General features: G+C 42.9%; 1 protein-coding gene across 4 annotated transcripts; it reads left to right on the top strand.

The window, feature by feature from the left end:
- The first annotated feature begins 1,257 nt into the window (after nt 1-1,257).
- ubp1 (upstream binding protein 1) lies at nt 1,258-14,065 on the top strand. Of its 4 annotated transcripts, XM_080045746.1 has the most exons (17): nt 1,258-1,432; nt 1,746-2,130; nt 5,215-5,366; nt 7,309-7,385; nt 7,469-7,574; nt 7,674-7,780; nt 7,867-8,019; nt 8,117-8,227; nt 8,991-9,098; nt 9,405-9,508; nt 9,589-9,643; nt 10,325-10,418; nt 10,523-10,613; nt 10,878-10,996; nt 11,118-11,260; nt 11,597-11,648; nt 11,757-14,065. In XM_080045746.1, the coding sequence occupies exons 2-17, from the start codon at nt 2,015-2,017 to the stop codon at nt 11,792-11,794; spliced, it is 1,626 nt and encodes a 541-aa protein (XP_079901872.1). In that variant the 5' UTR covers nt 1,258-1,432; nt 1,746-2,014; the 3' UTR covers nt 11,795-14,065. The 4 variants fall into 4 exon arrangements, with proteins under 4 accessions (XP_079901872.1, XP_079901871.1, XP_079901873.1 ...); XM_080045745.1 differs by having other exon boundaries at nt 1,258-2,130; XM_080045747.1 differs by having other exon boundaries at nt 1,258-2,130; nt 10,328-10,418.
- The last annotated feature ends 505 nt before the right edge of the window (nt 14,066-14,570 follow it).

The following is a 14,570-nucleotide window of genomic DNA, read 5'->3' on the forward strand; positions in this document are numbered from 1 at the left end:
TTAAATTATATCACAAAGACACTGTATTTGAGTTTCTTAGTTTACATGTTTGGTTTATAAAGTATGATTCATTGTCAATAAGAACCCAAATGTATTTAAAGTACTTACGATTAACTCCAGCTGAAACTGAAAAATTCCCTTTAAACATTCAAGCATTCCAATAGTATGTATGAAATGGGACATTCTGCACATTTGGTACTTTTATTTTTGATACTTTATGTCATTAGCTGATAATACTTAAAGAATAAAAATAAATTTTATTTATAAGGGTGTATAAAAATTAAACGTTTGCAAAGTGCCAAATGTAATTGTGAAAGCTTACCTAGTTTAACATACATTTGGCAATTTGCAGTCTGAATATTATTTATTGACGTCCATAAACAAATATCCTCAGCAGTCAAGACAGGGTGACAGTAATTTAGTCACGAGGTGGGTCGTGGTCTTCCCCCCTGTTACACTCTCACGGTCCAAAATAGCGCGTGTATTCTGCGCTGAAAAATAAACTTGGCAGCGTGCACCGTCCAGGGTTCGACCGGTGGACAATAATTGACCAAACAACTTAAGCCTGTAACCAACTCCAGCGGAGCAAACACCTCTTCAACAACGACATGCAACAAACTTGAGTTTCCGTGTGGACCTACTGTGTACCGGGCGTGTGAGTCTTGTTTACTTGTTGCAGCAGGAGTGAGACGCAGTGCAGCGACGGTAGGACAGTGCAAGGGGGACACGATGTTGTTCTGGCAGCCCTACACAGAAAACTTCCGAAACTCTTCGCAGAGACACGGCGACAACACTTACACACGGTATACATTTCTCACACCTGAAAATGAAATGTTTGTTTATGGTCTCAAAGACGTCGACGGTGTTTAAAATTATCTATAAGACATGTCAATAAATAACTTTGGTGATTGCTTTCTTTCACTTTTGGACCAATAACCCTGTCGCTGTGTATTTTATGTGTGTGTACATGGAGTGTGTTTTTTTTACGTGTGAAAAGGAGGCGCCTAGTTACATATACCTGCAGTATTTCTGTAGTTGTTGACAGTAATGACATTGTAGGTGCATTATAGTTTCTGAGGCAGGAACTACAGTTGGGCACAATGACGGAAGCTCGGAGGCCTCTGATTGGACAATCCCTAAACGCTGGGCACAGAAGCAGGGCTCTGATAGGCTGCGCGTCGTTCCTGGCATCCTTCCTGAGGTTGGCGGTGGCAGCGCTGCGGGCTGCACAGAGCGAGCCACAGTCCGTCTGCCGAGGGAGCCATGTTGATGCCTGGTTTTGTGTCAACCGCTGCACTTTGGATGGTTACAGGACTGCGTCTTGAGGACCGGGAGCCTTAGCGGGGTTTCCAGCACCGCGATGAGAGCGGGTTGTGCTGGTACAGGGAGCCGCTCTTAGGTCACCGGACATCACACGGTGGATTCAAAGCAAGTGAAGTTGATGCTAGTTAGCCCGATAGCTAGGTAGCAACAGCTGTGCGGACGCTGCGTGGGATGCGGCGTGTGGACTAAAACCAAATCATACCCTCTGCTTGTTGCATTTTGTTAGGCTAACGTTAGCTAGACTGCTTGCCGGCTGGGTTAACAGTGGGGCTGCCGGATTCACGCTAGCTTTGCTTAAGTTGCCTTTGTGAAGCTAGCTAGCTGCTGGCTAACGTTAGCATGCTGACAATCAGCTTGCATCTTCAGTCACGACTAACATTTGCTAGCTGAGTGGATCCTAACTTATTGTTACTTTTAGACAGTCTGCCAGTTGTGGAGCTTCGTGTTGTTTGGCTAAAGACCTCCGAAAAGAACCTGAGTGGAGATATGGCGATACACCCAGTCTCTGTGAAAAGCTACCAATTCTCCTGCCCATCTCGCCAAGGAGCGGCTAGCGGGCTAGCAGCATAACTTTCCCCCTCCTTACGGTGTTTGCAAGCTGCGGAGCCCACTTCTTCGCTAGCAGACCTCTCGAACCTGCTGCAAGCTGGCGGCCCTCCAAGTAGAAGCCGAGGACAAGGAGCTCGGGCCCATGGCCTGGGTGCTGAAGATGGACGACGCCTCCATCGAGTCGGGGTTGGTGCACGACTTCGATGCCAGCCTGTCAGGCATCGGGCAGGAGCTGGGGGCTGGAGCCTACAGCATGAGGTTAGAGACAGGGTCAACCTGCCCAACACTGGTGGGGTCGTTAGATAGAAAAACACACAGTCCCTATGCCTGGAAGAGTTAACATTACCCCCCCCCCCCCCTTGCCTGCGTGTGTTATTCCCTTTCACACCGAGTGCGATGGCTTGTCTTTGTTTTGGGATTTGGAGCAGGACAGTCACTGCAGGGTGCCACGACGAGGGACAAAGATTAATTTCACTAAACTCACACAAGAGCAAAATAAAGGGCATATGGTAGATGCTGGGAGGGAGAAAAACATATTATATTACCTCTTCCTGTCCAAATCCTGGATGTGTTCCCAAATAGAGACCTTAACGTTGTGTACATTTCAAGATAACATGGTGGAGGTGTGCAAGGGAGTCCCTGTTCTGGCCCCTCTGACCAGCACAGTTGGGTTCCATTAGAACCAGTGGTGTGTGGAAACATGCCTGTACATCAGTGTGATGGGTCTGATTTGAGTGTTTTTGATAAGGAAAGTTCCTAGAAGGGTACTTGTATAGTAAATGTATACATGTCTTAAAGTTCAGAACGTATTTTCATTTCTAAGTCAGCCAAATAAACACTTGGCCATAATTTAATGAATAAAATTAGATATTTTGCTTAACCTTTTTTTTTTTACTACGGTGACGATGTCTGACATGAGTGTTTCTGACTAATGAGCCATTATTTTCAAAGTCCTGTCAGGTTGCTTTAAGCTCTATTGTCTTTGCCTAACTTCGCCTTTATTGGATAGTTTAAGCACAGAGTTGAAATGGGTAGAAACTAGAGTGGGGTGAGACACGTAGTTAGGACCCTGGCCAGAGATGAATCCAGGTCCACTACAACAAGGACCTAGTCTTTATGGTATGCACTCTTACTGGTGACCCTCCAAGGTGCCCCGGCTTTGCCTAACTTCTAACAAAATAGTATAATATACCAGTGTTACATGAGGATCTCTACATGAACATGGTCCATGATTAAGTTGCTGTTTATAGATCTCTTGATCAACTCATGCAATCTACCTCAGAGACAAACTCTCTATTTCTGTGACAGAATTTAAATGTTTTGAATTTCCATTTTTAAATCTTGTTCAAACTTGTTTATATTCCCCAAACTATTGCGTTGGTATCACCATCCAAACAAAGAGAAAGTGCCCCCCCACAAACAGTGAAGCTCGTTACATTTTATTTTAATCACCAATGGTACTTTCGATATATTGTCTTCATTGACCATGTTCTCTGAAACCAGTGCAACAAATGTTTAAATGGCAGATACCCTGAGGAAGGCAATATGTTGTAGCTTTGGTGATTAACAGGAAATGTATAGAGCTTTACTTGGCACATTGTGCAATACTTTTTCTATGTTTGGATCTTGCTGCCAGTATCAGCACCTCACATAAGACGGGTGTGCGTTTGCCCACCTTCTTTTTTTGTATCACTATCAACAGCACAGGTAATTAATTAGAACCGAAATATAAGTAGCTACCCCCATTGATTTTATGACTAAGGCGATTCCAACATCTGCTCCTAAATGTGCCATCTTATAAAACAGGGAACCACTGTTTAGTCAGTACCACTTGTTGATGATGTGTCCGCGGAGGATGGATTTGTCTCCTGTATCCGTAGTTCTTTCTGCGTTAGAATTACTGTGTTATTGTTGTAAAACCACCTGTTCAATTGGTTACTCTTGGTATGTGTGCTGTGCACTGCATTATGTAATAGGTTATGGGGGCTGATGATATACGTGTGTCAAATGCAAGCAGCTCCCCATTCTTTCTTATCAGTGTGCTCTTCTGCCATCTGCTTTTAGCGTGCGTTTATCTGAGTGTGACGCAGGTGAGTGCCCAGTCCTTTTTTTATTTGGGTGAGTAGAGTTTACCAAGACCCAGGTGATCATCCTGGTGTCAGCGGCTGCAGGAGGAGCTGGTCACTGGTGCTATCTGTGGTATTGGGGTGGGGACGGGGGACATGTTTGGAGTCAGCAGCTGGCAAGAACAGAATGTCTCAGTGTGTATCAGTGGAACCAGCTCCTCAGATTTCAGGATGTAGCCCATGTAGTTTTCCTCGGCAGTGGGGGGGGGCTTAACAGGGCTGTGGCACCCAGGCTGGCACGGTCTGGGGGCGCCCACTCTGCAGAGAAAAAAACAAGCCAGTGATCGCAAGAGTGAAGTGATTTGAGACTGAATAAATCTAGCGGGCTGATGTTTGGGAAAAGTTGTTTTGGAGGAAGGTGGTGAAGGAATGTCTTGAAATGTTCAGGTTATTTTTTTTTCTCTTTAGTTTGGCTCAAGTTTAGAGCTGAGTCATGGCTTGCCAAAAAAGTGTTGCAGGTTAATGAGATGCATTTTCTTGCACGGATAAGTCTCCCATTACTGCACAGGCACTGAGGTCTACACATACACACACTAACACTCCTGTTGACAGTGCACCCGCTGACACTCCCCGCAGCATTTTGTAAGGGTGAGCTGAGGACGTGTTGGTCGTCTAGAGTGGCTGCCAAGTGTGAGAGATAGTGTGTGTGTGTCAGCAGCAGCACAGGCTATCTCTGAGGGTTTTAGTTCATTTATCCTGCTGCGGTCTCTCGCATACATAATAAAAGAGCCATTTTGATCGATGAAGAGCCCTTGTCACTAGTTCAAAAAAAAAGGCCAATCCATTTATTAATAATTCCACACTATGAGGAGGTGAAGTATTGTGTTACCAAAGGTGAAACGTGGAACAGTTTAAAGGGCACACATTAGTTGTGTTTTCTGTGGAAATAATTGCTAAGTCGTTAAACAAGAACATCCAGACTGAAGGCAGGGTGTCACTTTGCTTTTACAGAGGTCACAGTGATTGTTGCCAATAGTATCCATCCCACATGGTATTGGGGATTTGATAAAAGTTTAGACTTTGAATAAATAAGCAATTTTGAAACCATTGAGAGGTCACACACAAGAAAAATACACCTATAAAACTTTTTATGGAAAATGTTAAAGCTGCCTACACTGTCCTTTTTTTATGACGGTTCTTCATTCTCGCGTCTTTTCTGCATCACATTTGTGCTGACTTTCTGTTTTTGTGTTCCTCTTTCTTCCGTCTCTCTCAGCGATGTGCTAGCTCTGCCCATCTTTAAACAGGAGGACTCCAGCCTTCCTCCAGAAAGCGAGACCAAAAATACCCCATTCCAGTATGTGCTGTGTACCCCCACCTCGCCTGCTATCAAGCTGCATGATGAGACGCTCACATACCTAAACCAAGGTGACCACATGCACTGTAGAGAAAGGTTTGGTTTTGCTAGCACCTCGATTTTGCCATTTTTATAAATTAATATTTGTTTTACTTAGTCTAAAGAAACTGCACACAAATACTAATATCTTCAATGTGGTTTGTACACACACTCGACTTATAGTCAATTTATAAATTATTATTACCGCATACATATTTTGCACCTTTTGAGTATAATTACTTTAAAATGAAACCAATGCTGATGTGAATGGCAGCCTCCTCTGGCCTCCACTCAACACTATAGTTACACTCCACCAGTTTGGCATCGACTCCAATCCGAGATTTACTTTAATTTATGGCATATATAGAGATTAAATTAAAAGGAGGATCAAGCAACATCCTCATTTTGATAAACAGCAACAAACATCTCTAATATGTCAATTATTGAGTTATATTGAATCACAGGATCTAACAGAATTTATACATAAAAGAGCAATTACTTGTGTAAAATCCTATTGAATTTACGATGCAAAATATTTAACAAACTTCTTTGCGGGCCATGGTCCACACCAGACTGAATAACTTCAGTTTTAGACATATTAGGTGCTGCGATGAATATAAATTATGGAGGGAAAAGATTACACAGATACAAGCAAGAAAATGACATCAACATGCAACATTCATCCACACATATATATATATATATATATATATATATATATATATATACACACACACACACACACACACACACACACACACACACACACACACACACACACACAACTTGATTACTATATATATATATATTAGGGCTGTCAAAATTATCGCGTTAACGCAGAGTGATTAATTTTTTTATCGCAATTAACGCATGTGCAGAAGGATCCGCCCCGTGCATCCCACCGGCTCTGTACTACAGTCACTCTAAGTTGTGGCTGACCCAGGATCAGTAGCTGCGCGCAGCCAAACATAACAGCACGCTAGCCCATGCCGTGTTTTAAACTGCTAACGGTCACGTCTGTGTCGGGGGCATAGATAGTATATAAAATCAACTGCCGCGGGTGACGGTTGATGTCGGGAGCAACAGGAGGAGAAACATTGTCCGCTCTGTTCAGAGCCCGCGAGGACACAAACGTCTGCAGTTTTCAGAGGTGTGTGAGTAGACATCAACATAACGTCGGCTTCCTGGTACAAATGAACAGTCCCCTACGACGTGGTCGCGCTCACACACACACACACGCACACACACACACACACACACACACACACACACACACACCGCGGACTGTAATCAAGTTGTATTCAAGAATGCACAACCTATAGATTCACAAAATAAATGCCATTATATAGCCTATATTTGCCCAAAGACATAGTAAAGAGACAGACCAATTGAATTATGGTGTGGTAGGTATATATTTTAGTTTGATTTAAATTTATTTTCAGTATTAAAACCATCATTTGGATTTTTAATTAATAACAATACTAATTTTAAATGTACATATCCACCTTCTGTCCTTTATCTTTCCGTTCATACAACAATATATAGAGAAAATTTGAATTTTTTGGGCATATTTCGAATGGTAAAATTAATCGTGATTAATCCACAGAATCCTGTGATTAATCTGATTAAAAATGTTAATCGTTTGACAGCCCATATATATATATATATATAGTAAAAAAAAAAGGACAATGACAAATAACTGTCGTCATAGTTCTGCACATCTATGAATTAAAAAAACTGAAAAGAGGAGAATATTATCATGGCGAGTGATATCAGCTGTTGGTGGACTGAGAGAACCAAGTTCAGACTGAGTGACAACCACTGATTTCTATGGTCTGTTACCACCAAAATATGTCAGCAGAAACTTCATACAAAAAAGGACAGACTTTAAAAGCTATAACAAGCAATAAAACATAAAATTGACATGTTTCTTTCTCTCTTTTGATCTAGTCTTTTCTCTACCCTCTCTTTTAGGCCAGTCTTACGAGGTGCGTATGTTGGACAACAGGAAGCCGGGGGAGTTGTCAGAGCTCAACAATAAGATGGTGAAGGTGAGAAGATGCTCACAGCTGCAGGGGGAAACATGTACTCTTTACATCACCTACACTTCCTAACATGTGTTCTCTGTTGGTAGAGCATAGTGCGAGTGGTGTTCCATGACCGCCGGCTGCAGTACACAGAGCACCAGCAGCTGGAGGGCTGGAAGTGGAATCGTCCTGGCGATCGTCTCCTTGACATCGGTAATGAATGATACATGGTGACAAATGTTTGCCTAAAGCGTGCCATATTTGTGATTTGGAGTTCAAATGTCTGTCTGTGTGTGTGTGTCTGTTTGACAGATATCCCCATGTCAGTGGGCATTGTGGAGCCGAAGACTCACCTCTCCCAGCTTAACGCTGCAGAGTTCCTGTGGGACTTGAGCAAAAGAGCCTCTGTTTTTGTGCAGGTAACAACACAGACTAGCCCTTTGTGCCATCTGTTCCAGTTTCCACATCAAACACATATTTTGATCACACCCTTTGCTGTCAACAGGTGCACTGCATTAGCACAGAGTTCACTCCCAGGAAGCACGGTGGAGAGAAGGGCGTCCCCTTCAGGATCCAGTTCGACACGTTTGCCCAGGGAGAAGGTGGAGAGTACACAGAGCATCTCCACTCTGCCTCCTGCCAAATCAAAGTCTTTAAGGTACACAATCATGCAACCACACAAGGGGTGGGAGGGTTTTTCACCTCATTTGTCAGCACTCACAGCAGTGACATCTGTCTGTCTTCTTCCTGTTTAGCCAAAGGGGGCGGACCGTAAGCAAAAGACAGACAGGGAGAAGATGGAAAAACGCACAGCTCAAGAGAAGGAAAAGTACCAGCCTTCTTATGATACCACTATCCTGTCAGAGGTCAGTATGTAGCTGGTGCAACTGTGTGGCTTTAGCATCAGCTAGGCTAAATCATTTTATCAGAGCTCAACGTGACGTCTTAAAATTGTTTGCTTTTCTGAATGACGTCATGATGTCAGAAACTCTAAATTGAAATTATTCCTTTTTAAAATTAATTTTTCCAAATGTATTTTTTTATATATCTCCAATTAAAGTGCCGTGTGGCAACAGACTCACAGGAACATCAAGAAACAACCACAGAAAAGGTTTTTACAATAATCTGCTCTTCAACTGCACCAAAATATGGCGATAGATAGACTTTCTTGAGCAAGTTTGACGTCACTAATACCGCATTTTAAATCTGCAGTCACATTGAACTGGAACCAGCATGATGTCTGGTATGCTTTAGTTGCCAGTGATGTTAAGATACACAATAGGGTTGCCCAAAGTACTGTACATTGTTTGGGTGAGGTGGTAAGTCACCAAGGCAGACTAAACAATAGAAGCAGTCACTAAATATAAAGTTTTTGTTGTGTAATGGAATTTCTGGGGGTTTTTTCCGCCAGAAATGTCTTATGTCTAGAAGGTGAAGTGGCCTACATCCACTACTGTAGAAAAAAAACTGAGGAAATCTGCATAGTTTGTAAAATATGGTCTAAAATGGACAGGACACACTCGTCCTTGGATTGGACGTTTTTTTTAATTTTTTTTAATCATTAAGTTATTGGTTGTGTTTGTGTGTCGGTTACTGGCTGGCTAACCTCTGCTGTGTGTCTGTATGTAGACGAGGCTTGAACCCATCATAGAAGATGCGGGTGACCACGAGCTGAAAAAGTCCAGCAAGCGTACACTTCCCGCTGACTGTGGCGACTCCTTGGCCAAGAGAGGCAGTGTAAGCACCCTGCTCTTCTCCACTCCTCCTCCTCCTCCTCCTCCCCCCATCACTCAGCCCACAGTAGACACCAGAGCCTCAGCTGCTAGGAAGGAGAGATGTTTTACTGCCATATATTTGACATTGGGTGGGGTGTAAACCGTGCACAAGCTAAATTCCCAATATTCTCAATCCACCCTTGACTTCTTCAACCTTTTTTTTTACCTTTTGTTTACTAGACAGTTGGAGTTGGCCCACAGTACAGTGCAAATTAACCCAGCATGTCAGATGTAATTGTGTAATTATATGCATGTCTCTCCACCTCAGTGCTCTCCATGGCCAGACGCCTACGTCAGCACCAACCAGGCAGCTACTCCCTCCTTCACCTCCACCCCGCTGTCCACCTACGCAACCTCCTCAGTACCGGACAGGTAACTGTCTGTGTGTCCTTGGACTTTTTAACGTGTGTGTGTGGGTTCTCACTTCTTAACCGTTGTCTCTTGTGTTGTAGTGAATCGTCCTCACCCAATCACCAGGCAGAACCTGGCAGCCATGGCAACTTAGAGGTTAGTCTGCACTTTTATCACTTATGTGAATTTCTGAAAAGTTAAAAGAACTAAATGTTTGTCACTGCAGACCATTTTAAGACACATTCAGAGAAGTTATAGGACAGGTGTAAATAACTCAATTTATGCTTGTTGTCAAAATCACTACCTGTGTGTGCGATGAAAAAAAGCTGGTGTTTATACACAGCCTAGGCTGTGTTAACTGGCATGTTGCTTGTTAAGGTGGGCCCCATTCTGTTTACAAACCTGTTTACAGACCATAGACTGTATATTAACAAAAAAAAATGCAGCACACTTGCATAGGGTACAGGTAACAGGTGAGGAGATATTCACAGATTTTGACAAAAAAGTGATTTTTGACTGCAAACGTTCTCCAGAATCGCTGACTCTAATAAATGGTGTATTCCATTTAGCTGCTTCAGGTTCAGGGTCCTCGGGGAAAAAAAAGCAACTTCACATAGTAACTTGAGGTTCTCGTAGTCTAAGGTGGTGAAACATATCTTATTATATGCTTAACAAATAATTGATGGATCAGTGGTAGAAGAAAATTATCACAAGTGGCAGCCTTGGTTACATCAAGCAATTGTATGACTGCTAAACCTAATTGTTGGGGGCAGTGACACTTGAGATCCAGGTGTAGAAGTGAGCTAACATTGTGTGTGTCTCTGTCTTCCACTGCAGCAGTTGAGCCCCACAGCCTCCATACAGGACGCACAGAAGTGGCTGCTGAAAAATCGCTTCAACTCCTACACACGGCTCTTCACTCACTTCTCAGGTACACACACAAGCGCACACACATTGTCAAACACCTCACTAAGAATGTTATGTTGTAACAACAGCTGCAGTACAAGTGAGTGGTCGTCTTGACTTGTCGCGTAGGTTCAGATTTGTTGAAGCTAACCCGGGACGACCTGGTCCAGATTTGTGGGCCAGCAGATGGGATCAGACTCTTCAATGCACTTAAATCCAGGTTTGTACAAAGTGTCTGTTTTTGTGGTTGTGATCGTATGTGTGAGCATTATCAAGGGGCCAGATATTGTCATTGCATTAATTATTTTCTGTGTGTGTGTGTGTGTGTGTGTGTGTGTGTGTGTGTGTGTGTGTGTGTGTGTGTGTGTGTGTGTGTGTGTGTGTGTGTGTGTGTGTGTGTGTGTGTGTGTGTGTGTGTGTGTGTGTGTGTGTGTGTGTGTGTGTGTGTGTGTGTGTGTGTGTGTGTGTGTGTGTGTGTGTGTAGGTCAGTGCGTCCCAGGTTGACAGTATACGTCTGTCAGGAGTCGCCTCGAGAGAGCCCCCTGCTGGAGACACACGGCACAGACGAAAACGGAGAACACTGCATTTCACCTAGTTTACATGGTAAACAAGCTCCATGTTTAACAGCTACGCCAAAACCAACATTATTCCATGAAATAATGCATTGTGTGTGTGAAAGTTGAGCATGAATTTTAAACCTCTCCTCTGGTCTGTTTCTGCGTAGTGTATCATGCTCTGTACCTAGAGGAGCTCACAGCTGCAGAGCTTGTCCGCAAGATGGCGTGTGTGTGCTGCCTTCCACTGGGGACGATCAACCAGGTGTACAGACAGGGTCCTACAGGCATACACATTCTGCTCAGTGACCAGGTACACACACACACACACACACACACACACACACACACACACACACACACACACACACACACACACACACAATAACGTCTATTCAGTCTATATATAATCATAATTTTTCAACTCTTAAATATTCATCTGCTTCAAATGTTAAACTATGCGTCATTTGAACAACAACCCTACTGTCTGTGGCGTCACTAATTTGCATGTAATTTACATAGTCACACAGATACTGAGCTATATTGTTCCTCCTCTCCTAACTCAGAACAGTCTGTAAAACGATTTACTTCTACAGGTTTTGATGAACAGACACATTTCACCATGTGTGTGTGTTTTGTCTTTTTCCAGATGGTTTACAACTTGCCTGACGAGAGCTGTTTTTTGATCAGCACTGTCAAAGGTGAGCTCATAATTTGTCCCCGGTTTTGTAATTTAAGCTCAGTGGATCCTTATTTAACAAGGATTTAATGTTGTACTTCTTTCATCAACTTCCTCTTCATCTTCTCAGATGAACTGGGCGAGGGACTCCATCTAATCCTGAAGTAGTGATGAGGACAGATGGCATCCCAAATACTCCACCCTCTGTTTTGGAGCAGAAGCCTCCCGCTGTTACCCTCTCTGCCTGCCTCCACTCTTTCCTCGTACTTCTTCCCGTTCTCTCCAAACACTCGCTTGATGATGGAAAGCAGAGACTGCGCTTAAAAAAAGCCATGTAAATGTTAGAATCTGACATGGGTGTGTCCACTGTTTCATATTGAAAACACTATTAACGGAGGAGATTAGTTAAAAGAGGAGAGACTGGGGGAGCGGGTGGGGGATATGGGATTAGAGGAAACATAATGATGTATGTATTCAGGTTTTATTGTTTTATTTTGTTGTCTTTTATATGGTTTCTGCAGGAGAAGGGAGGGCTCTAGTAGAAAGGGGGGGGGGGTTAGAGTTGGCAGGAGAAAGAAAGAAAGAAAGCAGACTTTCCTTATTGCTCATTGCCCTTCTCACACAACGTGCACAACCAGCACTTGGCCAGTATTTGATAACCTGTACTGCTGAACAGCATGCGATCTAAACATACTAACTTGCTTGAAGGAGAATCCCAGACTTACTTCTGCTTGTTTAAAACTCCTGACGGGGGTGGTCTTAATGAACCATTTAATGATCAGCTATGCTTGATAACCCTTGAAATATCCAAACTTGTGGAAGTGGCCTCATTTGTGGATGTTGACACAAACATTTAGGGTTTTGGGATTTTTTATTTTTGGACTTTGACAGATGGACTGATTTCATTATCTTTTGTCAGGGAGTCACTCTATGTGATGTTAGACTTCCAGCCATAACTCTAGTCTGTCTAAACAACGTCACAACTCGGCTCAACTCCCCTAACGTACGTCCTGTTTGGCCTGCGCTTTTTACTGTTTTTAGTTGATGCTTTATTTATGGGTCCGCTGTTTCTCATGCCCTTATTGCATTAACTTGTTTCTGGTGCCATATTGGCTTTTTAACTTGCTCTTTTACTCACATTCACACACACACGGTTCACATGCTTCTTTGACTCCTCTACTTTCTGTGCTGACTTAAACACTGGTCTAGAGGAGTGTGGTTTACGCCTTCTGGGATATTGGCCATAAATGTGCAACAACAAACTAAAAAATGGGGACGAAACCTCTATAGAAGACGTTCAGAGCAGTAACGTCTATTCACAAACCTACTATAATGTGGACCAAACAGGTTTCAGATTGATAGGCATTTTTTTGAAGCCTCGTATCTTCTCTGTATGTCGTGTTCATTAGAAGCATTTACAGAATTAACCACATGGAAAATGATACATTCATATAATGGAGTTGCATGTACATAGTCAGCAACCCTCTATTCCAGGATCTGCCCTTTGTGGAACAACCCAACACACAGCAGGCTGGTTATAATGTTTCACTGCTGTAGCCTGGTTTCAATGGCTACACTCCCGTCATCAAAATCCTCTGTTTTTAATGTAGCTGAACACCGGAAATGCAGGACATCTGTTTTCAAGCACCCTTACCTTTGGAAAAGAGAGAGTAGATCTCAAACTGGTCCTTAGAATTGCTGTTGGTTTAGCTGACCCCCCTTTTTGATTCTGGTGCACAATGTCTGACAGTGTAAAGAGCACAGTTTGCACACCTAAGTGTCAGACGGTGTATGTATGTCTGGGTGCATGTGCATTCTTTTTCGTTGCGCAAAGAAAACTTAATTATGTCGGTAGTCGTCATTAAAAAGTTTCCCGTCGGTATGATGAAACTGTGTTTAGCTTGCTGTTTAGTAAAGAGCATGGGGGAGATGGGGAAACGAGGGAGGGAGAGATAATTTGGTTCTTGGTGAGGGTTACCTCGCCTTCTTTTTCCAGATGTAAGAGACCAAGTCTGCACTGAAAAATCACAAAACTCAAGCTCGATGTTTAGTTGGTAGTCCTACAGCCACACCCTCTTCTTGTCCGCCTATAAGAAGAACAAAAAAAAAGAGACTCGAGACCGTGCGCCAGAGCCAGGACTGTAGCTCTTGTGGTGTTTACAAAGACACAAGTACCACAGCAGAGTAAACTGTTCAATCGACTCAAAATAATTAGTAACGGAGCGGATGTGATACCAAGTCAGGCAAACTCTTGTGACAGTAACGATCCTCTGAAGGCCTGACCAGTCATCCGTCTGTCCGTATGACTGTGTGTGTGTGTGTGTGTGTCTGTGTGAGTGAGCAGGAGAGGTGACCACTGTTCATGTACAGCCTAAAGTCAATGATTATGCTTCTCATGTGCACAGTATCGTATGCTGGAGATGTACACAACCACATGTGCTGGGAATAAATGATTTCATAACTTTATCCAGTGTCCTGCTTCATTATAGATGGAGACTATTAATTTTCTTATTTTTTTTTATAACAGCCAGTAGTGTGTTTTTGGTTATACCCTGTGTGTCCTTTAGTATATTAACCTGCATATCTCCATCCATATTGTAGTATTTGTTATATAATCTCCAAGACAATCCTGATCATTTCATCTGAATTACTCTCTCAGACTTGGAGAGCTCCTCCTAACTGCCTAAAGCACCTTATAATCAAAGTTGATGTCCAAAACCATGGCCTTTTGTTTCAGGGCAATAAGATGAATCTTCAGTGATTCATGAGAATTAAAGGGAGCATGCAACACCTGCCAAAGTGCTCTCAAAACTGATATTCAACCACACCAGAATGTACTAACTGGGGAGCAGCTGAATAAGGGTGATTTGATCACAATCTTTAAAATAAATGTATGGATACTTAAAATGTTCACATTCAAATAAATAAATGTATTTTTAAGTTA

The sequence above is a fragment of the Ammodytes marinus genome (genome assembly GCF_949987685.1).
Source record: "Ammodytes marinus genome assembly, chromosome: 17".
NCBI classification, from domain to species: Eukaryota; Metazoa; Chordata; class Actinopteri; order Uranoscopiformes; family Ammodytidae; genus Ammodytes; species Ammodytes marinus.